The following is a 27,668-nucleotide window of genomic DNA, read 5'->3' on the forward strand; positions in this document are numbered from 1 at the left end:
TTTATGTAGCAACATTTTTAAAACAAAACAAAACAAAACAAAAGACCAAACATAAAGGCAAATGAGTTATTGAGTGCCACTGTATAAAGAACAGACATGTCACAATATGAAATTCTGACGATCATAAAATTTGCTAACTACTTAATTTCTAATTCTCCCAAAAGGGTAAATCAAGTTCAGAAAATTCAACAGTGTGACCTCAGAATCAGTTGGCAAAGGACTTTCTATTAGCAAAAAAACTGGCTCATGTTGAGGTTTTTCTTTTCTAAAAAAAGACAACTGTATCATTTATGGAGTTCTCGTCAGAGTTCAAAACGATTATTATGGAATAAAGATACTACTATGTGATGTCCAAATTTGAGTGCAGAAGGTATGAAGGTCAAGTACAATATTGACTATTTGACCAAATGTTCTATTTTTAAAAGGGCTTTATTTTTTAAGTGTTTTGTGCTTATAAAAATTTAGTGATTTTAAAATTTGTATCACTAATACCATTCATAACCACTTGTCCCACATTCCCTACCGCAATCACCAAATTGAGGCAACAGGTCAACAGTCAAGTCAAAATTGTACCACTCCTACATGTATAATCATGCAAAAAAGTATTAAGTGTATATGTACATGCAGAGCGATATCACCTACCCATGGAAAAAACTTGTCTGAAAGTCTTCATCAGTAGGAAATACAAGCATAAACTTGTTATCTGGCTTCATTCTTGCATCTTCCATATTTCCAAACAGCACACCTTATAGCTTAGCTTAAATTTAGTATTCATCATAAACAAAGACAGCAATATTTTCATATTTGAATTACACTTAGCAGTTAAACAAATGATTATCACTGTCATTTTTCCATTTCCAGGACAGTCAAATGATGACAAGTCAATACTATACACACTTTAATCAAGTAAAGGATTAGTTGCCTTTCCAACTATGTCTTTCAATAAAAAAACAAAATTAAGGATCTTGTGTTCCAAGGACATCTTACACTGACCATCAGCAAACCAAGATTAACTAAGATATGTTTAATGCACTTAGCATCAGAGTTTTGGGCTTTTACCAGTAAATGAGTATTAGCTTACCAATGGTGATAATTTATAATATTCTTAAAATGTGACTCTTACTGCACGCCAAAATTAAGACTCTATAGTGGTATTATCTGCCTTTTAAAAGGAGTATCTCTGGATGGTGTGACTCAGTGGACTGAGAGCCAGCCTGCAAACCAAAAGGGTCACCAGTTCGATTCCCAGTCAGGGCACATGCCTGGGTTGTGGGCTGGGTTCCCAGTTGGGGGCGCATGAGAAGCAACCACACATTGATGTTTCTCTCCCTCTCTTTCTCTCCCCCTCCCCCCTCTCTAAAAAAAATAAAATATGTGAAAGAAAAAAAAAGAAGTACCTCTTCTAGAAAAAAAAAAAAAATCAAACCAGGGAGGAGGAGCTAGGAAAACTCACCAATTAACATCAGAAGCAGCAATCTATGCTTCCAATGATTCATTAATCTATTATAGGAGGGAATAAGCAAAGAGATACTGTCCTTCCTCTCCCTTGATTATGCCACTATGTTGTTAAAACAGTAGCGCTGATACTAAGATTTTGACTTCCAGAACATCCAACTAGCCACTTCAAGTATTTCCAATTTAAAACTGTCATTAATGTAAGCACATTCCATGTTATTCAAACTAGACATTCTATCTGCTCTCATCTCTGTCACAATCTTAAAACAAATTTATAACAAAGAACTCACTAATTTTTCTACAATAATTAAAACCATCTCTCTTTAAAGGTAAATTTAACACTATTAGTTAAGAACTCTTTGGTCTGTGGTTAATCCAAGTCCTATGGTTCCTCCTGATTGGAATATTTTGAGATTTTGCTGCTTGTTACAATTACAAGGCAAGAAAAATTAAAAGTTGAACAATCCACTGGCTACTTTTTTACAAACATTAATTCACGCATTTTATGTTAGAAATAGGTTTGTGCCCTCTCACTGACCTACTAGCCTATAAATAGGTTCTAACTTTTCAAATACCAAAATGCATTACACGTTCCTGACACAGTGAAGTTTCCTCTTTTATCACCTTAAACCTTCTGCATTATTGTCCTCCAATGTTTCTTTTTATGAATTCATTTTCTTTCAAATATATTCTCTTCTTAATCTCATGGAAACAATTTGAATCACAAAAACAAAAACCAAAGCAAAACAAAACCTAAAATCCTTTATTTACATTTATTCCTGATAAATCCCTCTTTTCAAATCTGACCATCAAAACCACAGAATTTTGAAACTATACAAGGTAATTACATAATTTACCAGTCTCGTTTTACAGATAAGAAATTTACACCCTAGTTAGCAGGAACCAGAATAGATTGTAACTGTTCTCCCTGTTGAGGGAACGAGGAATATACAAAATTAGACTGGGAGCAGCATAGGAAATACATAGATTTTTGGCAACAAGCACATAGGTTAAAGCCCTGCCTACTACTTCTTAGTTGTATGACTTATTGTCTTAACAGGGTTAGGGTGAGGGTTAAAGAAGATACAACATAGAACACAACAGGAATTCAAATACTGGTCTATTGTCCCACCTTTCCATTACAATTAGCACCTGCCCCACTTCATTATTTGTTTGCTAATCTTTGTAATGTAAACTCTGCTATATGTGGCATTCATTCACGCAAGAAAGCTTTGAGAAAACTTCACTGCCTGTGCTGTTACCTTATATTGGTCATAGATGAACTCAACTTGTTAAGTAAATGCTTTGCTGGAGTTAATGAGATCACCACAAATGTGGCTTTCCTATTTTTATTTTTGTTTCAAGTGAAACGTCAGCTTGGATGTATTCATATAAAAGTGTTTCAAAGCCAAAGAGAGATTATTTTGAATTATCTCATATTTGACATCATCCTTGCCTATAGAGCCCTTCCACTAGCACAAGTGTTATCAATCTCCCAGTATGAAGTCTGATTAGACCTAGGAAACAGGAATTCCTCTAGTACCCCCCAGGTACCTGGAAACATCACTCTTCCTCTGTTCTCTACTGCTAAATCTTAGGCCCAAAGAAAGGTGGGGTAATGACCCAATACATGCTTTTCCCTTTCGCCTCCCATTTCTGTTGTTATAGTAACATACAATAAAACCCAGAGAAAATTCCTTTTCTTAACCCTACTACAGCCGAACTCCCAAAATCCCTCACTAGGACAGGAAAAATCTACCTCGATGATGCCAAAGATGCCATATAGGCTTTGTCACCCTAGTCATTAAAAGGACCTAGGCCCAGTGCCATTATCTACCACATTGAGAGCAGGGGGAGGGATGGAAATCACACTCAGCCTCAATCCAGATACTAGTGAGAGTCAAAAAAAAGTTATACCTGAAAAGAAGAGTTCTTAGCACTTAACCTAGCCAAGCATCTATGGAGGAGGGCTGTGTGTGTGGCCAAGTAAGGGAAAGAATAGCAACTGAATAAGGTGTGGGCAGGAGGAATTGAGGAAAAAAGGGCAACCTTAAGAGTTGCAGAGAGGAATGTGCATTTTTGGAGAACTTACCCAAGAAAAAAACAGCTTTTTCATTACACACCAAAATATTCACCAAGATGAAAATTTTATATCTGCAAATAAGACTACTTACAAGAATACTGATGCTGTATTTTTACTACTATCAAAAAATAAAAAAATATATACATAGAGCAATTTGAAAAAATAAAAAGCTGTCATTTTCAAAGTATCTCTTAGAAAAGATGAACCAACCAAAAAAGACAAAAATCTATATAGAAAAGTGTCATCTCTAGAAAAACAGCTTTAAACACCAGAAACTGCCATGTGTATATTTTACTCAGAATAACATCATGAACCTATTTCAGTAAAGAGAAAAGTGTCAAGAAGACAGGGCTAAACAGAAATTAAATGCAGCAATATGCACTGAAATTTTGTTTGGGAGTTGTCATTTTAAAAAAATCAATGTCTATTTTGTACTTTTCCCATTATAGTCATCTCAATAACTAAAAATTTAGATGTTATAGAGTTCCCAGGGCAAAAATTAAAATTTTAAGGATATATCTGTCCTTATATCATCCTGGTATATGAGAGAGCATTTTGTTCACTCAGAAAAGTTACCCATGATACTGATGAAGAATTAATTTTGGAATAATCAAAGAAAAGGTAAATGCAAGTAATTTAGGATTATCATGGTAGTTAAAAAGTTGATCACAAGAAAGAAAAACAATTTAAATTTAACCCCTCACCACTAATTACATACTCAGGAAAACTGAATCAAGAGGTTATTAAAACATAAAACATAAAAGGTAATTTAGCCGTGGCTGGTGTGGCTCAGTGGATTGAGTGTCAGCCTGCGATCCAAAGAATCACTAGTTCAATTCCCACTCAGGGCTCATGCCTGGGTTGGGGGCATGCGAGAGGCAACCACACATTGATGTTTCTCTCCCTCTTTTTCTCCCTCCCTTTCCCTGAAAATAAATAAATAAAAATCTTTAAAAAAATAACAGGTAATTTATATTGATATTCAAGAGAGCCTATAAGCACAGAAAACAGGAAGAGGTTACCATCTTTCAATTCATCTATTACTTCAAGGGACAGAGCCATGACCTGCAACTTTGAGGATTCAGATTTATAGAGCACAAAAAAATATTTGTACTATGTACATGAAGGAAAAACATCAAAATTAGATATGGTTTTAGCTATATCCAAATGTCTCTGTACCCTGCTAAAGATTCATCCATTCCAGCATTTTCATTACTCCACAAGGTAGTCTAAATTTTATTTTCCAAGTATTCTTCAATTTTTAATAGGATAACCTATAGGACATAGAAAAGAACCTTGACCTTTAACGTTAACATTGGTAATGTTACTTTTCTTTTCAAAATACCAATTACCAAAAATACTAAATTTATCCCCAAAACATGAAAAAACCTATCATTAGGTATGCTAACTACAACTAATACCATCCATTTCATTATGGAAAAACAGGTCTCTTAATCCAGGAACACCTAATGTGAATTAACTTGTAGGAAACTGCTAAAAATAACAACACTGTCCTCAATAGAGTAAAAAGAAACCTTTCCTTTTTAAAGTTTTTATTTATCTAGGTTAGCTGTTATACTTCAAATGCAGATAAAGAATATAAACAAAATGCAATAAAATAAAAATCAAAGCAATTTAATAACATGCTTCCCAAATCTTAGTTATAATATGAATGTAATATTACATTGTAATATGAATATTATATTATTGTTACCAAGTAATACACTTCCTCGTGGATTATTATTTCATCATTCTTTAGGATGTATTCTATTCTATGTTGTGGTAATTTAATATAACATGAAAAGATCAACTCAATACTAGTACACTAAAGTTTGGTTTCAATCCCCACTAACTTTCTTAAACTTTGGAGGAATTAAAAACAGAAATAAAAAAAATAAAATTATGCATAGAAACTTAAAGTTATTCATGTTGTTTAAAATTCATATAATTGTTCTAGATATTTAAAACATAATTTCCTTATCTATACAATGATTGACAGCATATAAGTCATTTTTAGAGAGGATTTTGAGAAGAATTTTTTAGAACAATTCTTATATAACAAATTTAATAATAAATTTTAATAAATTTGCTGAAATCTTTTTGATACGTTTTCTACCATGCTGTATTCCACAAAATCTTTTTTCATTTTACCCTCAATGTACCAATTTAAATAATACAAACAGGAGTGAAGGAAATCAATATAAACTAACCAAAACAACAGATACAATTACTTGAAAGGTCATCTTCTGTAAGATAACTTGTCTATAACTTGTTATCTAAACAAATAAGGATAACACAAAGCCTGTACCAAGGGGGTCAAACCCTTTGGTGTCTCTGGGCCACACCGGATGAAGAGTTGTCTTGGGCCACACACTGCAATATTAATCACACAAAAAAAACTCATAATGTTTTAAGTAAACTTACAATTTTGGGCTGCGCCACATTCATAGCCATCCTGCACCACATGCGGGTCACAGGTTGGACACCCCTGCTGATATCGTCTTTCCTATAACTTTCATGTAACCGTACCATTGGGCAAATTTCAGTTAATATTTTTTAAAAACTTATCAGTAATATCAATTTGGAATGCTTTGTTTGCTCAACAAAAAGATTCCTATAGTATTTCTTTAACAAGGAGATTTAAATGATTTCATTTCTAATATACTGGTTTGCATACAAATTTATGTAAATTAAGATATACCTATATTCAAAGACCCTTGCTGTTAAATCTACATACTAGTAGGGAATGACAAAAGCAATGAAGCAAAATAAATTCTCTTCTATGCTGTTACTCAATCTGTTAATGAAACAAACAGGAGGTCCAAAAGCCTTCATTCACAATTTTAAGAGAAAAAGATAAACTGATGTTCTTTCCCACCAATTTAATCATCCTAACTAAGTTTATCTGTGGGCAACATTTTTTCCACTTATTTATTTTTTATTTGAGAGACAGAGAGGAAAAGAGAGAGAGAAAGAGATGGAGGGAGGGAAAAGAAGAGGGAAGGAGAGGAGAGACAGGTGGGACAGGGAGGGAGGGAGTAGGAAGAAGCAACATTTTTTTCTTACATTTAAGATGCCATGAATGGATATTATATTAACAACCTACTGGCTTATGAGCTAGGCAGTAAAAGACAAATACCATATGATCTCATACCTAATCAACAAAAAAAAACAAGCAAGCGAAATATAACCAGAGACAGTGAAATAACTGATAGTAACAAGGTGGGGGGAGGGATAATGGGGGGAAATAGGGGAAGAACCATCAAGGAACATTGTATAAAGGACACATGGACAAAGCCAAGGGGGATAGGTTGGGGGGGGGGCGGGAATGGAGGAGTGTGGTGGGGCGAAAATGGAAACAACAGTACTTTAACAACAATAAAAATAAATTTTAAAAAACCAACCTAAGTTCATTAAAATCCATGTAGACTACAGCATAGTTATCTGTCTCTCACAACTTATCAACTATAATGTTAATAAAAATACAGAATTAATTATTACAGAATTTGAAGGTGGTCCACACACACCCCCTTGAAACTAGGCCATTCCTCTAAATTGATAACTAAAAACACAGGCTTTTTTCTTAGAGCCCCCAATTTACAGAATCCTTTATTCTAAGTGGAAGGAAAAAAAAACACTTCATGCAAAATATTAAATCTTAAGATTTTAATTTCCCTGTGTTGTTCTAAATTAAAATTTCATTTGAGCTTTTATTACTCAATTTTAATAATACATAAATATGCATCAATATAATTAAGAGCATTATTATTATCTAATAAGTGGCTCAAACAACCAGATCGTTCTAATCTGCTGGTTGAAATCTCTTAAAATGATTAGATTTTATTGTTCTACAACACTGAATTAGTACAAAGTATGCAAAAAGCAGTTTGCAGACAGATTATCAGAAAACACGTTTACCTTTGTGAAGGAATAATGCCTTCTTTTAAATACCAGCAACTACATTCCATATATACTTATTACATAAGTGAAATAATCCAGATACGAGATTTTATCCTTAAATAAAAGCATTTCAACCATGTCTACATTAATGTTACAGGTTGAAAGAAGTTTCTTTCCAGCATTAGCACTTTATAAGACTACAAAAGAGTCCAACAGGATACACTCCTTACCCTTCTCAAAATTCCAGAGAAATTAAGGGAATGCAAAAGAAATTAAGGGGAGACCGCTAACCACTTCTAAAACAACATCTACATAAAAATGTCACTGGATGGGTGGGTCAGTTGATTAGATCATCATCTTGTGTTGCGGGTTCTATCCCTGGTCAGGGCAAAATGTAGATGGGGGTCAATCCTCAGTTGGGGTGCATACAAGATACAACTAATTGATGTTTTTCTCTGTCCCCCTTCCTCTCTCTCTAAAATTAATAAATATATCCTCAGGTGAGGATTAAAAAAAATATTTTTTAAAATGACACCACACAATGTGAAAGTAATCCCCACCTCACAGTACTAATAAGTACTTATAATCCTAGGAATACAGACTTTGTCTTAGTGAAAAAGAATTCAATAATCCCCAATAGCAGTCATGTTTAAAAAAAAAAAAAAGTATTAAAACTGCTTCAAATACCTGATGCTTCTTTTAACGTCCCTTATGTTTCTGTATTATTACAGAAACAAAGCATAACTCATAAAAACATTTTTTTCAAAATAATATTTAATACAGCAACACATTTTCAAGGCCCAATGAGAAACTGAAAATCAAAATAAAATTTGTATATATGTTCCTGTTACATTGTTAAACACTCCAAACCAAAAAATATCAAATTGTACTTTAAAATAAATTTCAACATTTTAGCATATATTCTATATGTCGATGTATTCTCATGTTCCACTTTTCACAAAAACCTTTCCACTAAGTATTTATCTAAAATTATATAGAAAGGTTCCCAAAATTATTAATGTTTAACACCTTCTAAATACTCAAAAAGTTATTCCTACCTTGAATATCAATTACTAAAATCTATGTTTGAACCCTTGCGTACTGCTGATAGGAATGTAAATTGGTGCAGCCACCATGGAAACAGCATGGAGGTTCCTCAAAAAATTAAAAATAGACTACCACGTGACCCAGCAATTCCCAGGAAAACAAAAACACTAACTAGAAAAGATATATGTACCCCCATGTTCATTGCAGCATTATTTACAATAGCCAAGATGTGAAAATGATGTTATCCATTAATGGATCAATGGATAAATAAAATGCAGTGTTACATATATATAAACAAGTATTATTCAATCATTAAAAAAATGAATTCTTGCCATTTGCAACAACATGGATGAATCTCGAGGGCATTATGCTAAGACAGACAAAGAAAAATGCCATATGATCTCACTTATATGTGGAATCTAAGAAACGAATTAAAACCAAAACCAAGTTCACAGACTGATGGTTGCCAGAGGCAGGAGGCAGGATGAGGGGGAGAGGGGTGGAGGTGAAGTGTACAAGTGAAGGGAGTCAAATGTATAAAGTTCCAGTTATAACCTAAACCAGTCACGGGGATATAATGTACAGCACGGTGACTACAGCCAACAACACTGTGCTGTATATCTGAACCTTGCTAAGAGAGCAAATCTTGAAGTTCTCACCCACAAAAATATTCTGTGACTCTATATGACAGATGTTAATTATACTTATTGTGCTAAATTTGCAATATATGCAAATACTGAATCATTATGTTGTATACCTTAAAATAATGTTGTATGTCAATTTTACCTCAATAAAAGTAAAATATAACCTTCAATAATTCCATTTCATTGTAATTTTTCATTTTTATCTTAATGGGGGAAAAAACCTCTACACCTCTCCCTCAATTATATAACAAAATTAGAACATATTCAGTCAATACTAGGAATAATTTGTCTATAATTATTGTTTTAAAATGAATTCATACATCCTAATTTAAAAATAAAAAAGCAATCCAGAACATACTTAATACATCAACTATTAAATCACAAAACAAAAAAAGAAACCTGTTAAGTGCCTGATGAAGTTTTTATACATTAATAGAAAAGCAGTATGTTAACATGATGAAATTAAATGTTTTCTGTCTAAAATTCCGTATCTAATAAAATCACTGACCCCAGGAAAAAGTTGAAGACAAAACAAACTTCCCTAAAAATATCTCAACTTCAAGTAAAGATTATGAATTAGTTAAAATCTGGTCAGTCATCCAAACCAATATGCTCTTCCCATTGATATAAAACTTAATAAAAAAAAATCATTAGTTGAAGTAGTTTACAAGTGTTGCACTATCATTTCAGAAAAAAATCCATGAGTTATAAAAAACTCATTTTATGGTGAAAATTCACACTAACATGTTATGCAAGGGTTCAGTGTACTAAGAAATTTATTTTAGGCTGCAGTGGTATTCAAAACCTTAACAAAAACCTTATTTGTCAAATTTTATTTTTTAAAGATTTAATTTATTTATTTTTAGAGAAAGGGGGAGTAGGAAAGAGAGGGAAAGAAACATCAATCAGCGACTGGGGACTGAACCCGCAACCCACATGTGTCCTGACTGGGAATCAAACAGGCAACCTTTCACTTTGTGGGACAGCGCCCATCCAACCGAGCCACACAAGTCAGGGCTTTGCCAAATTTTACATAAAGGAAATTTGACAATCATTACACAATAAAGAAGAAACTTTCTAGTCTTTTTCATCAATTCATACATATATATTCTTAAATGAAAACTGAGCACATTAACAAGCTTTCCCCAAAGTTAACTCCCAATTCTCATACACCAAGTTCTAAAAAGAAAACACCAAATCTCAATTATTTTTCAGTTCAAAACTAGAAAAAGAAAAAAAAATGACTCAGTCTATTAGTTAATTTCTGAATTGCAAATATCTGAATTAAAACTGAGTAAAAAACAGGTGACCATTTTTGTGAGTAGTTACTGATAAAAGTCTTGATTGTTTATATATGAAACCAAATATCACCTATCCTTCCTGTAAAACACAAATTATATTTTTCCAAAGTTGCAACTTCATTAAATTTTAAAATAACCTTTTTATACTGAGAAATGATTGTTATAAATCTGAAGGGAAAGACTAACAAAATTTTATTAAAAGTAAATCCAGTAGAAAGCACAATTTTTAAAAAACCAGTTAGTATTAGCAAAATAACCTACTCCTATTGAAAAATTTCATCCTATTTTAGCTGTTTCTCACAATATTCCCAGCAATGGAGAAAAGGTAAAATAGCAGTATTTCCCAATCCTAGGCTACACATACAAACATATTTCATGTTACAAGACTTTCGATCCTGTGGTATTTTCTTCCTTTTGACATACTCCATGGGCCCTTTAACATACTGAAGGCCCTTTACTTTCAGTCCACGGACTGAAAACAAAATTAAATTGGTAGTACATAGTTAATACACTTAGTCACTAGAAACTTAAAAACTCACTCAATATATACCCATAATAGAGTGACCATGTCAATCTGTCTCCTCTAGAGGGTACCCTTTACATCAGGGTACCAATTTCACCAGATGATATCTGCCAGACTATTACCTCAGGCACTGAACTTCAAGTTAACACTCAAGATTAAAAAATTCATCTATATAGCAACAAAAAATACTATTTTTCTCATGCCTGATACCAAATGCCAATCTAATCTGCTTCCCCTGCAGTATCTTGCCCAGTAGGTACAAGGTACATATTTGCTCAAAAATTATTTCCTTCTTCTTGCATACAAATGCAATTTAATATAATTTATTAAAGACCAGAAACTAGTTCATTAAATGATATATGGAAGAACAATGTAAAAACATTCATGCAGTATATTCGTTCATAATCCTCAGAGTGGAATTTATTACGTGATTCCCACACTGGAATCAGAAGTGAGTCAACAGTGTAGAAAATAAATGCAAGGAGGAATTAATCATTTACCCATTTGGATTTACTAAGATTCCCTATTTTATATCTTATTTATATTTTTAGCATGAAAAAGCATAAAGTGAGGATCACTACTATTACCATATAAATATGGTTCTATGTTCCAACCATATTTGTCAAATTCTGCTTTGTTTTGAATATCAAATTGCTTAAAAAGAAACTTTAGTACTATGACTTTCAAACATCATCAAAAGAAACTTACAGCAGGCAAAAGCATATTCTTTCTTACACAGTCCAAAAACCAGATAGTTAATACAATTAATTTTGTGATAGATTCAAGGGTTGTTTTTAAATACTCCCATTTTCGCAAAGTTAACTGAAAAACTGTTATAAGTCTTCGGGAATTCTAATGTACTGTCGACATCTGGGAAAGTCACATAAGAATCAAAGGGCTGCTGTGGCAGTTCTTGGGAGGCAGGCATCTGCACGCGAGCACCTGATGGGACGACAGGGGAGGGCTTTAGCCAACTAGCTGCATTTTAAGTTCCCTGGGTCCCAGGAGCAGCCTGTTGTTCTTTTCGCCAGTGTCAGGGTGAGTTAAGTTTTCCATCCACACGCGGAACTTCTCTGTCTGCCTCTCCATCTTGGAAAAACAGCTCATGGCCTCTTCTAGGACACACTGCCTATGCAGTTCTTATTACACACACAGCACCCCTGTCAAGTTATCCTGGAATTTCTCTGGGCGTTCCTTCAGATCCCACAGCACGACTGAAGTCAGCTTTAAAAATACTGAGGCCATTTGACATGAGGCCATAAAACATCATTAATCCAGAACATTGCATTTTTAATAAGACACACTTCTTCAGGCAAACAGCATAAGCATTACTGAGAACAGCCATATAAATAAGAGTATTGATGCCCTGGCTGGTATGGCTCAGTAGACTGAGTGCCAGCCTCTGAACCAAAAGGTCACTAGTTTGACTCCTGGTCAGGGCACATCCCTGGGTTGCAGGCCAGGTCCCCAGTTGGGGGCATATGAGAGGCAACTTATCGATGTGTCTCTCACACATCGATGTTTCTCTCCCTCTCCTTCTCCCTCCCTTCCCCTCTCTCTAAAAATAAATAAAAGTTTTAAATAAATATCACTGATAAGCAGCACTTAATTAACCAAACAAAAGTCATCCCAAGAAAAATAAAACAACACTACCATTTCTCATAGCTTTAATATATCTGGCTAGGAACACGGATTCTGTAACTATACAACTAATATTAATCTGTAATAGTGGTTTTCAACCTGGGCTAAACACATGAAAACTAGGAGTGGTTTAACAAATACCAAAACCTAGCTAGGGCTCCAAGGCATTGTAGGTTGGTTTTTCTTTGTTTTGTTTTAAGCTCCCCAGGTGATCTGAATGTACAGCCTTGGTTGAGAACCACTATATCCTTGAATATTTTTACTGCTTTGACTGTAAAATTCTAGAAGTCATTTTGGTAGCTGGTCTATCATCAATCAGTATACAATAATTCTTAGCTGACAGTCTTATCAAATGCTCTTGTTTTACGTTTAAAAAATTGCCTCTGAGTCAGGTTTTTACAAACTCTAGTCTGTACAGGTGTTACAAGGTATACCTCAGGGGAAAAAAACCAGAATGTTTTGTGTTAAACAGAATGTTGTGTTAAACAGAATGTTTAAGTTTGAGGTATACTACAAATCATATCCTCCCCCTCTAATGGCTGAGTTGCCTTACAGTAAAGAAACCTGTTTCCACATGATGCAGCACTTTCCAAATGTGTGCGTTAATTCTAGGAGAATAGTGATTTCATAGGATTTCAATTTAGGAGATGCTCCTGCACATACACTGTTTTATTCTTGCTAGGCCAGGTCATCTTTGATTTGGGTTTCTTAAAAAAAAACTATAATGAACTCTTCATTTCTTCAGGGAGCTATTAAAAATGTTACCTCCTGAGACCACTTGACTATACTACCTAAAATGGCTTTTCCACCCCATTTCTAGTCAATCTTTATCTCTTATAGCCTGCTTTATTATCCATAGTACATATATATTCCTACCTGATGGCATGATAAATTCATTTATTGTGTCTCCTCAAAAAAAAAAAATTAAGTTCAATGAGGGCAGGGACTTTATTTACATTCACAATTACATTCCCAATGCTGCATAGGAGATGCTCAAATATTTGCTGAATAAGTGAATGATTGATGGAATCAATCAATCTTGGCCTTATACCATCTACCTATAACATGAAATCCTATATCAAGAACAGCCATATAAAATGCTGTATTATAATTAACCCCAGATATTTCTGAAAATACAGTTCACTTTATCTCACAGTGGCTTTTCATGAAGATGCAAAAGAAAAATTTACCAGTTCTCCATATGTTTTTACTGGCTTGAGAAGTGAAACATCAATTTCTTGTTCCAGTTTGTTATGCATTCATTGGTTGATTCTTATATATTCTCTGACCAAGTATCAAACCCTCAACCTTGGTGTATTGGGACATCGCTATAGCCAAGCTACTCAGCCAGCACCCTAGTTCTTAGTATTAAATGTTTCTCTTAGACAACGAGAACTGTTTAATCCATCATGCCACCTCTCTTTAATAACTAAAAAACTATGGGACAAATTTTTAGCCCCATTCTACCCAGCTAATAAAAATCTTATTAAGTTTATTAGCAACCTTCCCAATTAACTTCATTTTATTTCCTTCTCCCCAATTACTCCATCCCCTTTCTTCATTATTTAAAAAAAAAAACCTTGTTTATACATAAACTTCCTCAAGAAGGACACACCTTTCCCCAGAGAGCAGTTTATTTAGCTTATGGAAAGACTAAGTAGAATTCAAAAAATATCAAGCTTTCTTTCAGCAGTTTATTCCCATTTGAAATGCTGGGTAAACTTAATTGTATAGGACAGGAGACCTGTTACAGATTTTGGTATTACTTAAATACTTATGCTGGATAAGATGTAGCCTCATAAAAATGACTACCAGCAATAAACACTGATATTTCCAGATCTTAAAAAAAGAGAGTAATTACACATTTGTCAAAATTCTAAATGCACACCAAGAATGCACCCTAATGTAAACTATGGACTCTTAGTGACAATGACATGTCAATGTATGTTCATTAACTGCAACAAATGTATGACTCTGGTAAGGGAAGCTGATAGTGGGGGAGGATGTGCATGTGTGCAGGCAGAAGTATGTGTGAAATCTTTGTACCATCTGCTTAATTTTACTGTAAACCTAAAACTGATCTAAAAATTAAGTCTATTAAAAAAAAACAAGGACCATATTCTCACCTTAAACACACATGTTCTTTTATTAATACTAAGATATATCCTACTTTGAGAAAAAGAATTACATCGAAAGCAAAGCTTATGCTTTTGCATATAAAAGTTAATATAGGCACTCACTCTAGGAAATAAGGTAGGAAAAGCAGGCCAAAAACAATACTTTGGTGCTTTAACATTAGAGATTGCCAAAGGATCGCCACCAGTAAGATATCAAAAGATTCTAACTTTAAGGTAACATTATCCAGACATTGTAGCATAGAGAAAACCACATTTAAACCATGCATGCTTTTAAAATTACCACTTAAATGGAGTAAAAGGGCTTATGCTTGTTAACTAATACAGAGCTCTGCTGTGGTTTTTATAACTAAGATTTTTTAAAACTAGGCTTCACTGTTCAGAATTTGATACCCATTAGCAGTAACAAAACTTAACTGAACCACACTACCAGCTTCACAATTGATGTTTAGCTATGCCTTAAAATATCACTGTTCAACTGAGTTCTCAGCCCTGGCTGCTATCATCACTGGGGGAACCTGAAAAATGCTGATGCCTTTATGCTAAGTGAAATAAGTCAGACAGAAAAAGACAAATACTGCATAATTTCACTTACATGTGGAACTTAAAAAAGCTAAATTCATAGAAATAGAGCAGACTGGTGTTTGTGGGAGGGGAAATGAAGGTGGTCAAAGGGTATAAACTTCCAATTATAAGACAGTAAGTTCTACGGATGGAATACACAGCATGGTGATAGTTAACAGTATTTACTGTATTGTATATCTGAAAGTTGCTATGAGAGCAGAACTTACAAGTTCTCAATACACAAACTATAACTACATGAAGTGATGGGTGTATTAAATGACCTTGCTGTGATAGTCATTTCACAACATAAACATTTATCAAATATTCATGTTATATACTTAAACTTACATAATGTTATATATGTTGAGTATACTGCAAAAAAGCTGGGGGAAAAATGCTGATACCTGGGTCAGATCCTCAGATTCTGATTTAACTGGTCTAGAGTAGGGCCCGGGCATCCTGTTTTTAGTGCTCCTCAAGTGATTCTAATATATAGCCAGATTGAAAACCACGTGGATTTTACCTACCTCATTTGCATTTACTAAGATGAAAATAGGCAGTTACCATCTGATTATTCCATCTCAGTGTTTTGTTACCAATGTATTTAATGAGTCTCCTAAACAGTTACTAAAATCGACCAGATTATAAAAGGCTTAAAGTGGGAACATGGGGCTTTTAGCCACTTCATATTCAATCTAGGAAAAAGGTCATGGTATTCCCAGTGTGGGTTTGTGGTCTTATCTTCTACCACAAGTCCCCGCTGCTTAAATCAGTATTAAATTTTTTCTAAGTAATACAATTCCCAACAGGCTAAGAACCCTCACAAATCATAAAAACAAATGTGGCAGGAGCAAAACATGCAAAGAACATGAACTGTTTATCAAAAGAATACAAATGGCCAAACATGATTTTTCAATTTCACTAGTGATCAAAGTAATGCAAAGCAATTTTTAAAAAACATTCAATAGCAAGAAAGTAATGCAAAAAATACTTAAGCTCCTAGATGGAATAAACAATATATTCTTAAAAAGCAGTTTGGCAGTATGTGTCAAGACCCTTAAAGTGTTCATATCCTTTTTAATAAGAGCAAAAACTAAAAACAGACCAAAGAACCAATGTTAGGGAAGTTCTAGTTAACTAAATAATTTTTTAAATACATTTTAAAGAGAATATTGTGTTTTGGTTAAATGTTCAAAATGCAATTAAGAGGGAAAGCAAAATAGAAGTACATAAACATAATATGATAAATTCTGTTACATATTATGGAAGGCAACATATTCAATGTTAACAAAAGAAGGATTATGAATGATTTTAATATTCTATTTCCTGTTTTTCTATTTTCAAAATTTCTACAAGGGATTTACTACTTCAAAATTTTTATTTTTAAATTTCCAAGCAAGAGTTAATTCATCAAGCCTAACTCTTTACCTCAGAAAAACTGTGAGGTAAGATGATAGATTATCATGATGTATTTCAGTGCATAAATGCTTATGATGAATAATAGATGGTGAGAACCTGGCTACAGTCTGAGAATTCAGGTGACTTCAGACAGCTGTCCTTAACAGCTTCCCTGACATTCTCCAAAACAGACCAATTAGATTTTCTAAATGCAAACCAGCCAAGACAACTGAACCTTATCTACCAAGGTGGGTACATTTTTTGGACCTCAGTCTAAGTAGGCATTTATGTGTTGACTACTTAACCACACATAAGCAGGTCATTTTAGCCAAGACAAGATGAAGTGACCCTAAGGTTTTAGTGTGGGGTAAATATTTAAGAAAAACAACAGTTACTGAAAAAACTTTTCCCCACTACCCCTGTACACTGATGCATGTAAAGTTAGTCTGTTCAGAGAATTTCTTGACCTGAATGAAGTTTGATGTCCATTATTCATATTCACTAAAATCAAAATTTCCTGCAAGAGCAGACTTTACAAAATCTAGTCGCAACTTAAAGTGATTTTACACGGAGAAAACTCCACCCACAAGAAAAAAAATGTTCTGCTCGTAAAACTGCCAAGTGATTAACAGTATAAAAAGGTCATCTATAAAAATAAATGAGACATTTGATAAAAGCCTTGAACACTAAAGACCACCACATACAGAGTATTGTTATATTAATATTCACTACAAGATACTCTGTTTTTGTTCCAAATCCCCCAAGGAAAAGAACTGCCAGAATTATCTTGGTATGATATCTCCAAAGAGATTCCTAAAACAGTAATATTTTTTCAAAAACTTTAAGAAGAAAATGATCTAGTGTGCACACTAAGCTGCCTGCTAATTAACTATGAACTAAAGATAAGTTTTTATAAACACCTGTTGCCTAGATATCAAACTCAATTAAGTATTACCATGCATTAATAGGCCTGCATCATTACTTATTTTCACTCTTTAAAAAAAAACACATTAATTGTTTATTATTTGGCATAAGAGAATATTTAGCATAATTCCTTCAACATTTAAGCTGCTGCCAAACAAAAGTTTCTAAATAATTTCCTGAATTATCAAATTATTGTAATTACCTTGATGAAAGATTATAGCAAGAAACTCAGCTTTTACTTTTCCTCTTGGTTTCCATTCTGTGTCAACAGCTGGATTCAAATTTCAACATCCAAGAGATCCTATTAGCCACATCCAGTTTAAGGTTCACCTGAATGTCCATGTTGTTGCACTCAGGTCAGTTCCTAATTTGTCCTAGCTGAACAATTTATACAACTTTCTACCGCCCTTGCTATGAGGTTGCGTGTATCCCTTCTCCACAGTCATGTGACTCAGGAAACTGAGGTATAAATTTTTATATCAAAAAAATGCACAATGTCACAATTTTTCTGGGATAACAATATGGACAGTTGAAATGAACTTCCTGATATTTAAAGGTAGGCTGTCCCATCTTCACTGCTTTACATAATTCTAGGAAAGACCACTCTTATCTGTGTTATGTGAATAGCACCTCCTGAAACTGCAGGGCACAGGCTAGGTAGTCATAGATAGCAACCCTGCACCTCACCTACCATCTGATTCTCCACGATTACCTTACAAAACTTTACTTATTTTCAAAAAAGCCACAAACTTACTAAATAGTGTGAACAATAGAAACTAAATTATAGATCCAGATAATTTACTTTGAGGTTTTTGTTAGTATACAATTCAGAATAGACATGAAACAAATCAAAGGTATTTTAGTTTTAAAAACTGGTCAAGATAGTCAAATAGCAAAGAGATTTGAAAAATATGAACAAAGCACACCTAACCTGCATAAGCCAAACAGGCAGAGTGCCCATGAAGACATTTCTCATGCCACCTCTACAATGGCGTCTATCATCATAGAGAATTTTGTTCACCCACCTTCTTCTCTCTTCACATAAAAAGGCAAAGTATTGAGGTGGTTACATAGAAATGTGTTTAGTGAGTGAAATTAAGCACTGTATCAAGAGATGCATAATGATGTTGATTAATAGATTAGAACAGAACATAATAATGCATGAGCAATTTTTACAAGTATTAAAAGCTTTCTTAAAAATATTAAACGCAAAACTGAAATATACCTAGAGCCTGCCTAGAACAAACTCAAAGCCTGCTTCTCTCATGCATAAGAGAGAATACCTTCTCCATTAATTTTAACACAAGGAACTACCATAGGAATTCAGTAGATATTGAAACAGTAAGCATTCTAATGACTGTAAAACTCTATTTAACATACCATATGGGTGAGATTTTTATTATAATTTAAAGAGCTATAAAGTGCTTTAAAACTAATCATTCTTGTTATTGAGTTTATAAGTTTGGTCAGCTACAGGTTTAATTAACCAATATTCTGTTTTCCAAATATTCTTTGTATGTAAACAATATGTTGTCTTCATGTGTGGAAACAAAAAAAAAACTTTCAGTAAACTAGAAGGAATAACAGTGTCACCCATAAAACCTTGAAAACCAAAACTTCCCCTTTTGACATAGTGTAATAAACAATGTTGTTGTGATCTGTCAAGCACCATGTAGTTTACATAATGTTCGTATTCGTAAGTCTCCTCAATAATGAGATTTCACCAATTAAGAAGCATTCAGACCTCATCTTTCTTTCACTATGAAATCTCAAGACTGTCTTTGTAGTACACAGTACCAGATGTGATAATATGGAAAAAGCACGTATGTCAAACATGTAATAAATCAGACCCTTATACAAGTGAAAGCTGGAACAAGCAGATTTCTATCAATCAAACTTTTTAAAGATTTAGGGAGTAAGGGGAAAATTTTTCAAAAAAAACCCCCCACACATTATTTTCAATGCAAGTGACAACTCAGAATAGAAAAATGTGCAAAAAGGATAACTAGCTTATCATGCACTGAATGAGAAAAAACACATCAACTACTATTTTAGGAGAAATAGTTATAGAAATCTTTAACGAAAGATAGGACATGTTATTTCAGACACCGTAAGTTCAAGTGCAGTGGCTATATAATAAAGCAAGGTGCCTATTCCTGAGGATAAGGTACTTAGTAATAATGCTGAGCAGTGATTATTAAATCTAAACAGTGCTAGAAAGGCAATAATGGGAGTTCAGGTAACGTGTTACAGAGAGAGAGACGTGAGAAATTCCATTACTTAAAAATAATCTTGTCCCTATCATTAACCATTTAAATATTTTCTTTTTTGCTAATGTGCTAAAGTGCACTGGAAACCTCAGAACAGGTTTTTTGAATTGGCCACGTCTTGTAATACACTGCAGTCTTCAAATTTACACAGAGCTGCAGGTCTCCTGGATTTTTTCAAGTGTCACTCATCTAACTGAGCCTGACAGCTGAGAAATGCCATCAGGTGCTCTACAGTCAGTTTAAAAAACATCCTCTACCTGGTATCTCTGCAGTGATTGTCTTGCTGCTCCCTGAAACCTCTTCATCATCATCGGATGAGCTCGTGCTTGAGTCACAAGTCAGGTCACTATCACTGGTACTACTGTCCTGCAACAGGTTATATTTCTTACGCGCAGCAGCCTCCCGTTTCTGCCTCAGTAGCCTGATTCTCTCCTTGTGCTTTTGGCTCCGGTGACCTTTAACCTTGGCAACTCGGCCATTCTGTTTATCGCTGGATTGCCGATTTTTCTTGGCAGCCATAGTAGATGTTTCACTTTCAGATCGAGACCGCCGAGACTTGCGCCCAACTGTGGCACCAGATACTCCGGAAGGGTCTCCTTCTACAGTTGTTTCTGTCTGGGAGGGTTCATTCTCTTCTGCAGAAGACAATGTATCTGAATCAGCCAGGTGACCACTAGAGGAAGGGGAAAGCATGCAGTGATTAGAGGAGTCACTCTCATAAACTCGGCCAGCTGTTGGCTTGTCACTCTCTGTGGATGCTAACTGAGACTCTGAAGAGTCCCTTCTCAGTTCCATCAACAAGCAGGGCATTGAAGACAGAACTGCAGCATCCACTACACCATCTTTTTGAACTTGAGATTCCAGTTCTACAGATCCATCTTCCTCCTTAGCTGTCTCTTGTTTGGATGTTTTTGGTGGGACTTCGGACTCAATGAGGTCTTCAACTTTTCCCACTGCCTCCTCCATCTTCATTTCAGATGTTTGAGTTAATCATGGAGCAGAGTCTACGAAACTATGTCAAAGATGCAACAGGAAAGCAACCTGGACAAAAACACATAAAATCAATAAACAGAAATGGCAAATTACTTAACACAACATACCTTACCTTTCAAAGTGGCTAGCAAAAATTATTATATGAGCCTTTGAAATAGATGTATCTTCACATACTCATCAAGAGTCAAACTCAAAGAACTTAGTACTATCCAAATACTAGCACACACAGCTACCAAAAATGGCACAATATTAATCCTCTATTCCTGAACTTGTAAGGCCAGCAAGCAACCAAACAAGGATTTGCAACTTTAAAACTTAATTTTATGTGTTTACAAAAGGGATCCTCAAAATTCTGACATAGTTATTATGTACAATTTGACTTAATATAAATGAGAAAGAATGCTTAAAAACTAATCTAGAAAACAAATTAACTGAAATGATTACTTTTGCATTCAAATCATCGAAGAAAGGCAAGAGAGGAATTACAGTGGGATAGCATCAAACATACACTTATGTTTAAAGAAAAAATCTTCAACTAGTTGCATTTGGCAAATGCGCAACCAAAGTAATTATATACATCAAACCTGTCTGCCATTCCTCTCAACAGGAATTGCTCCAGAAGACATTAGGATGAAAGGCCTGACTCTGCTGTTTTCCTCAGTAGTCATAATTCCCAAAGACCTCTCTCATTATGCTGAATGAGTCTAGTGTTTAAGCATGTTTTATTTCATAAACAATACCCACTAATACGAATCAACTACTTTGTAAACCCAGAAAACATAGTGCACTCTATTCCAAGAATGAGTTAAGGGGTTTAAGAGAAAACACCCTACACACATTTTCCACCTTATATGCTAACTTTAGAACCTAACACCCCTAGACCACTGTGTGTGCCACAATTACATTTAAATGTGAAGAAACAGGACAAAAATCTTTAACCCCAAGAGCTGTGACCTATACAGTGCAAACTTCATTAACTGATAGTTTTTAAGAGGATACTAAGAATGTGCAAAGCAAGTAAACACTTCACCCTGTATATGTGATGTTAAAGAAGGCAATTATCATGATGTCCCATAGGTCACACACCCACAAATATTAAGCCAGATGGTATGCTAGTCAAGTGAAATAAGATGTCTCCATCACTTCACTCCAAGTTAATTGATAGTTAAATATATGGTAGGCAGCAAGTAGAAAATACCTGGAAAATCTTTTTATTAATCTAACATGCCAAGCCTACTTTTTGCTTAGTATCAACACAAATTTTCTATATACTTGTTTTTTGCTTTTCATGGCCCTCTTCTCAGCTGCTGATAAAACAGACATTTGGATGAAGTTTCCTTAACACATTCATGAAAAACAAAACATTCATAGCCACTAGAAACATTTATTAATTTTAAACAATACCACCCTGACCCATATGGCTCAGCTGGGCATCATCCCACACAGTGAAAGGTCATTGGTTCAATCCCCAGTCAGGACACATGCAAGAGGCAACTGACAGATGTTTTTTCCTCTCTCTCTTTCTCCCTCCCTTCACCTCTCTCTAAAAATAAATAAATTTAAAAATAAATAAATAAAACAATCCCATGTGTAGCCTATTTCATAAGTATATCTGCATCATTGTTAATTTTTAAATTAAGTGAAAATAAGCATAAATGTTATTCCTAACACCATTACAAAATGAATGTTACATCACTGAAAGCCAACAGAGGGAGTAAAGGTTAAACCAACAAACTGCCAGTGTGATAAACAAAGCATGCCGGCAACACAAACAGGAAATAAAATATCTGCAGACGTGAAATACCCCTGGGTATGACGAATAAACCAAGATCTTCTAACTAAATCAAAATGAGAGTTGACTCTTCTGTGGAGAATGAAGTTATATATTCCAGAATAAAGCTTTTTCTTAGAATTGAAATATCTGAGAAATATATTCATATGAAATTAATGTCAGTCATAAAGCACAGGAGTCAAAAGCCTCAAATCAACTTTTAAAAGCAGAGGGCACTGGACCTTTTTAAACTACATAATGCAACATTGGGTTGAAAAGCAAATTTATTAAAATGACCATAAAATTTTTGTTTCTTCTGTAAATAAATTGTGTAGGTAACATAAGTAAATCTAGTCTATTTTTCCTTTTAGGTAAACATGATAATATCAATGTCTTTCAATTACATACCAATAAAATAATTACCTTTCATTTCCAGTTTTTTAAATCTAAGTGTTTATACAAAGATTTATAATGACTTTTACTGCATAAAAAAACCCCCAGTATTTCAGTCAAAACCACTTAAATATATCCAAATCAATCATAAACACTGGCATCGAACATTAAGAGAACATAAATAATCAGTTATTATAGTATGTCTTTACAATGTGGACACAATGAAAAGATTCTTTATATACTAATATGGAACAATTTTAAATATATAATGTTAAATGAATAAAAAAGGTACATTATAGCATTTATCAAATAAAGAACAAAATTATATGTAAGAGTGCCTGTGGATGCACAGATTCTCTGGGAGGATATTTAAAAAAATGGTAACACCAGCTGCTTTGGCAACAAAAGAGAGCAAATGAGGAACCAGGAATTAAAGACTTCTTACTGTATGTAGTTCTGTACCTCTTGACTTTTGTATCACATACAAGTACTCTCTATACAAAAATCCACTCTAATATAACAGTCTAATGAAAAGTCTTCTGAAGAAAAAGGAGTTATGTTTCTGCTCATGACACCTAAGTCAAATTTGGTCAATGAATTCTACTAGAATTTCCCCATATAGAGGGATTTTGTTATAATTCATAAAACACAAGGGGAAAGGGGTCACAGGAAGTCGAAATACAAGCTGTGACATAACTCCCTGAAATGGAATATAAATAAAGTGTCCTAAACACAGGGGGAAAATATACGTACAGCCTGGCTGGCGTAGCTCAGTGGATTGAGCACGGGCTGCAAACCAAAGTGTTGCAGGTTTGATTCCCAGTCAGGGTACATGCCTGGGTTGCAGGCCATGACCCCCAGCAACCACACATTGATGTTTCTCTCACTCTCTTTCTCCCTCCCTTCCCTCTCTAAAAATAAATAAATAAAATCTTAAAAAAAAAAGAAAAGGATTTACTGTTTAAAAAAATATTTATGTACAGATTAGTCTTCCCAAAAAGCCAGATTATTTACTGCATATGTTGTTTTTGGTTGGAGTGTGTGTGTTTTTTTTCTGGTACAGTCAAAAGTTATAGATGGCAGTGAAAAAAAAGAAATGATAAAATTATCAAACAGGAGTTGCATCTTAAAAATGCGATTAAAAGACTCTCAACCCTCTAAGTTTATAGTTCACAGAAAATTTACAATGAAACAAGATTAGATCAGCATTTTCCCCATGTTTTCTTCCCTCTGATCTAAAAGCAATCCTTTTCTATATACATAAGATATGATAGGACAGAACAGGATAATCATCCCCCCTCATCTCCCTAGAACATTACATTAGTGATTATTGCTTGGTACTCATCCACATCTCACATTCAATTGAACATCCATCCATTCATTCATAGTGTATTCATTTTTTAAAATCCTCCTTCTGCCTACCATCTCAACCTCCCATCTCCCCCCTCCAGGTACCACTCTTCTTTCAAAGTCAACCTTATTCAGAGAGTTGTCTAAACACCCTGCCTCTATTTCCTTACCTCTCCTCCCTCTCCAACCCATTCCCATGTGATTATCTGCTTCTATAAAACCAATAGAACACTTCTTACCAGGATCACTAAAGACTCCCATATCTCCAAATCCAACAGACACAATTTGGCCTTCATCTTACTTAATGTCTAAGCAGCATTCTATGCCTAACCACTACCTTTCCTCCTTAAACTAATGTCTTTGGCTCCCAGGTCTCTGATTCTTGCTGCTCCTTCTCTGCCTACTTTGCAAGCTTAAGTTCCTCTACCAAATCTCAGCAGTTAGTCCTAGGGCTAAGTCCTTTACTCACCCACCCAAGTGACCTCTTATACACCTACAGTTTCCAACACCATTCTTCTATTAACAATTTTCGTTGCTCCATCTTCAGACCTTCTCTGAGCTCTAAACCAGTCCACCCAAATAGCCACCTAACATCTCCATTTAGATTTCACAAGGGCACCAAATCTCTTCATGTCCAAAACCAAATCAGTCATCTGACCCCTTCCCTAGCTTCTCTACCTCAGTAAATAGCACCACTACTATCTCAACTGCTCTTGGCAAAAACCTAAGGGTTACCTTTAATAATGCCTGCTTCTGTAATCACTGCATCCCATCACTTACTAATTCCTAGCAATCCTACCTCCTTAAATTTCTAGCCTGTCCACTATTTTTCATCTTCATAGTCAGCCACTCTAAACACAACCCTCCACCATTTATTCTTCAATGGAATGACTGACAATCATTTCCTGTCTCTCTGTATTCAATCCTGCTCCTACCAACCAGCCTATTTTCCATACAGCAGACAGAACAATATTGTCACAAGGCAAATATGAGCGGCCTCATGTTTTTATGAAAAAGCATTTTTTAAAATTACACATATGTATAAAGTATTTTTAATGTCCTCTAAAGGTTGAAATGAGAGGGATGACCAAGAAGAAAGTAAATAAAGGCAACTTGAGCTTTATCTGATGATTTTTTTCTTTCCTTTGAAAAGAATTATATGCAATAATATTTAAAATCACCTGTTAATTCTGGACAATTAAAACACACCATTCGCTTTAACAATCCATGCACTCATTAAGAAATTAAGATGCGGACAGGCGTAAGAGTTAAATAACGGAAAGGAAGCAGTCTACTGCCCCCTCTGAGGAGATAGGGAAGTGGAAAGTATAAGGTGAATGAGGGTAATGTGAAAATGTGGAGAGAGTTTGTTTCATGTCAGACCTCCTTCTTCATCAGCAAGGCTTGATATAAGGTTAAAAAAAAAAAGGCAGGTCTGGGAGTTGTGACAAATGGAAAAGGGTTATAACACTGGTTACAGAAAGTCTAACAGAGAATGAATGGAAACAGAATCAAAAAGAACAATTCAGCCCTGGCTGGGTGGCTCAGTTGGCTGGAACATTATCCCATACACCAAAAGGTTCCAAGTTCAAGCCCCCATGAGGGCACATAGGGGAGGCAACCAATTGATATTTCTCTCTCATATTGATGTTTCTCTCCCTCTCTCTCCCTTTCCCTTCTTCCCCCTATCAAAATCAATAAACATATCCTTGGTAGAGGATTGGGAGAAAAAAAAACAAAAACAGAACAATTCATAATACTCAATTTCCAAACTTCAGAAGGACCATTAACACAAACTTAAGGGAGCAAGGGGGAGAGATGTGATTGCCCTCCCCAGTTCAAAATCTCTGCCCACATCTCTAGTTTCATCTAGGGCCACTCACACCCTAGCTCTCTCCAGCTACAGGAAATGTCACATAAACAGTTTTTCATACTCATTTGGTGCCTTCCTTCTTGCTGCTATTCTTCACACATATCAGAATAAACTATTATTTCTTTAGGGTAGTCTTTGGTACTTTACAGCCCAATAAAATCCCTGTAATTAACATGGTATACACCCATTTTCCCACACAACACTTTGCATAACTGTAGAGTAATTGTGTTATTGTTAAATGTCCATCCCCTATACCTAATAAGGACATAATAAAGTTTTAAAGGAAGAGAAAATTATATAACCAGTCCCCATCCCCAACTGATTTAACACAATGATCTTAAGAAAAATTCTTATCAAGACAAATAATGTCATTCTAATTTAATGGTTCAATGACAGACATAAAGGGGATGATCTGTGGGAGTTTTCTTCTGACAGCAAGTTTATTAAGGAAGTAGACAGCAAGGTCATCAGTTAAGAGTGGCACTGAGGCTGATTTGAGCACCAGGTGTGAAACAGCAGTGAGAAAGTGAAGGAACTTAGAAGTACAGTATATGCTTTCCAGACAATATGGGCCCATTTTAAGGATGTAGTCATGAACTTAGAGTGAGACTGATACCCATGGGTATGTTTCCTTTCAAGTTCAGCTGTGTAATCCAAAGGCAAAGAAGATGAAAATTGGATTTAACCAGAATTGTAGTTTTGCCAAACTAGTAGAATGAAGCAAGGAAATGATTTTAATAATCACATTAAGAAGGTTCAAGGCAGTGAAAAATGTGGCAGGAAAAATGGAGCAGACAAGCCAGTGGACTCAGGGTACTATAGAGAGTGAGTTGGAAAGACAGAAGGTAGTAATCCAAGAGCACTGTGAATGAAACTGAGATGAGGGAAGGGTTGCAGTTATTGGTAACTGACAAGATCTAAAACAGTGTTACTCTGACTTCAAAGTAGTATAGAAATTTGAATAAATTATTAGAAATTTACAATGATGTGGTATTGTCATGACAACCAAAGAGCATTTCGATTTCCTAATTGACTTTGACTGTATTTTACAAAAAAAAAAATCTACCAATGATGATTAGAAATAAATATATACTGTTTTTCACAACAGATGGTTCAAGAAGTACTAGTTAAAGTATGACTATGGAAGTACATTACATTGGCTGAGGTCAGGTGGAGAATAAATCATTATGGGAAAGTTCACAGAAAGAATGGGCAGTGTCAAAAGAATCACACTGTCTGTATAATATGTATATATTAAAGTCACCAAAAATTAAGGTAAGAGTAATATGGACAAAATGACATTAAGCAAGGAACAAAAACAGTCACAATACAAAGGGGTCGGTCAGTGGTAAACGATGACAACAATATGTGGACAAACAGAAGAGAAAAATTAATCTGAAAAG

At 34.7% G+C, this 27,668-nt stretch overlaps 1 protein-coding gene across 3 annotated transcripts in view; it reads right to left on the reverse strand.

Moving 5' to 3' along the window:
• C9H18orf25 (chromosome 9 C18orf25 homolog) overlaps positions 1-27,668 on the reverse strand; it is a 69,377-nt gene that overhangs the window by 24,239 nt on the left and 17,470 nt on the right. For all 3 annotated transcript variants that reach the window (XM_036009092.1, XM_028523894.2, XM_028523895.2), the window contains exon 2: positions 20,143-20,926. In XM_036009092.1, the coding sequence (XP_035864985.1) occupies positions 20,143-20,857 (715 nt within the window). In that variant the 5' untranslated portion in view covers positions 20,858-20,926. The remainder of the gene's footprint in view (positions 1-20,142; positions 20,927-27,668) is intronic.

Source organism: Phyllostomus discolor, chromosome 9 (genome assembly GCF_004126475.2).
Source record: "Phyllostomus discolor isolate MPI-MPIP mPhyDis1 chromosome 9, mPhyDis1.pri.v3, whole genome shotgun sequence".
Classification (NCBI taxonomy): domain Eukaryota; kingdom Metazoa; phylum Chordata; class Mammalia; order Chiroptera; family Phyllostomidae; genus Phyllostomus; species Phyllostomus discolor.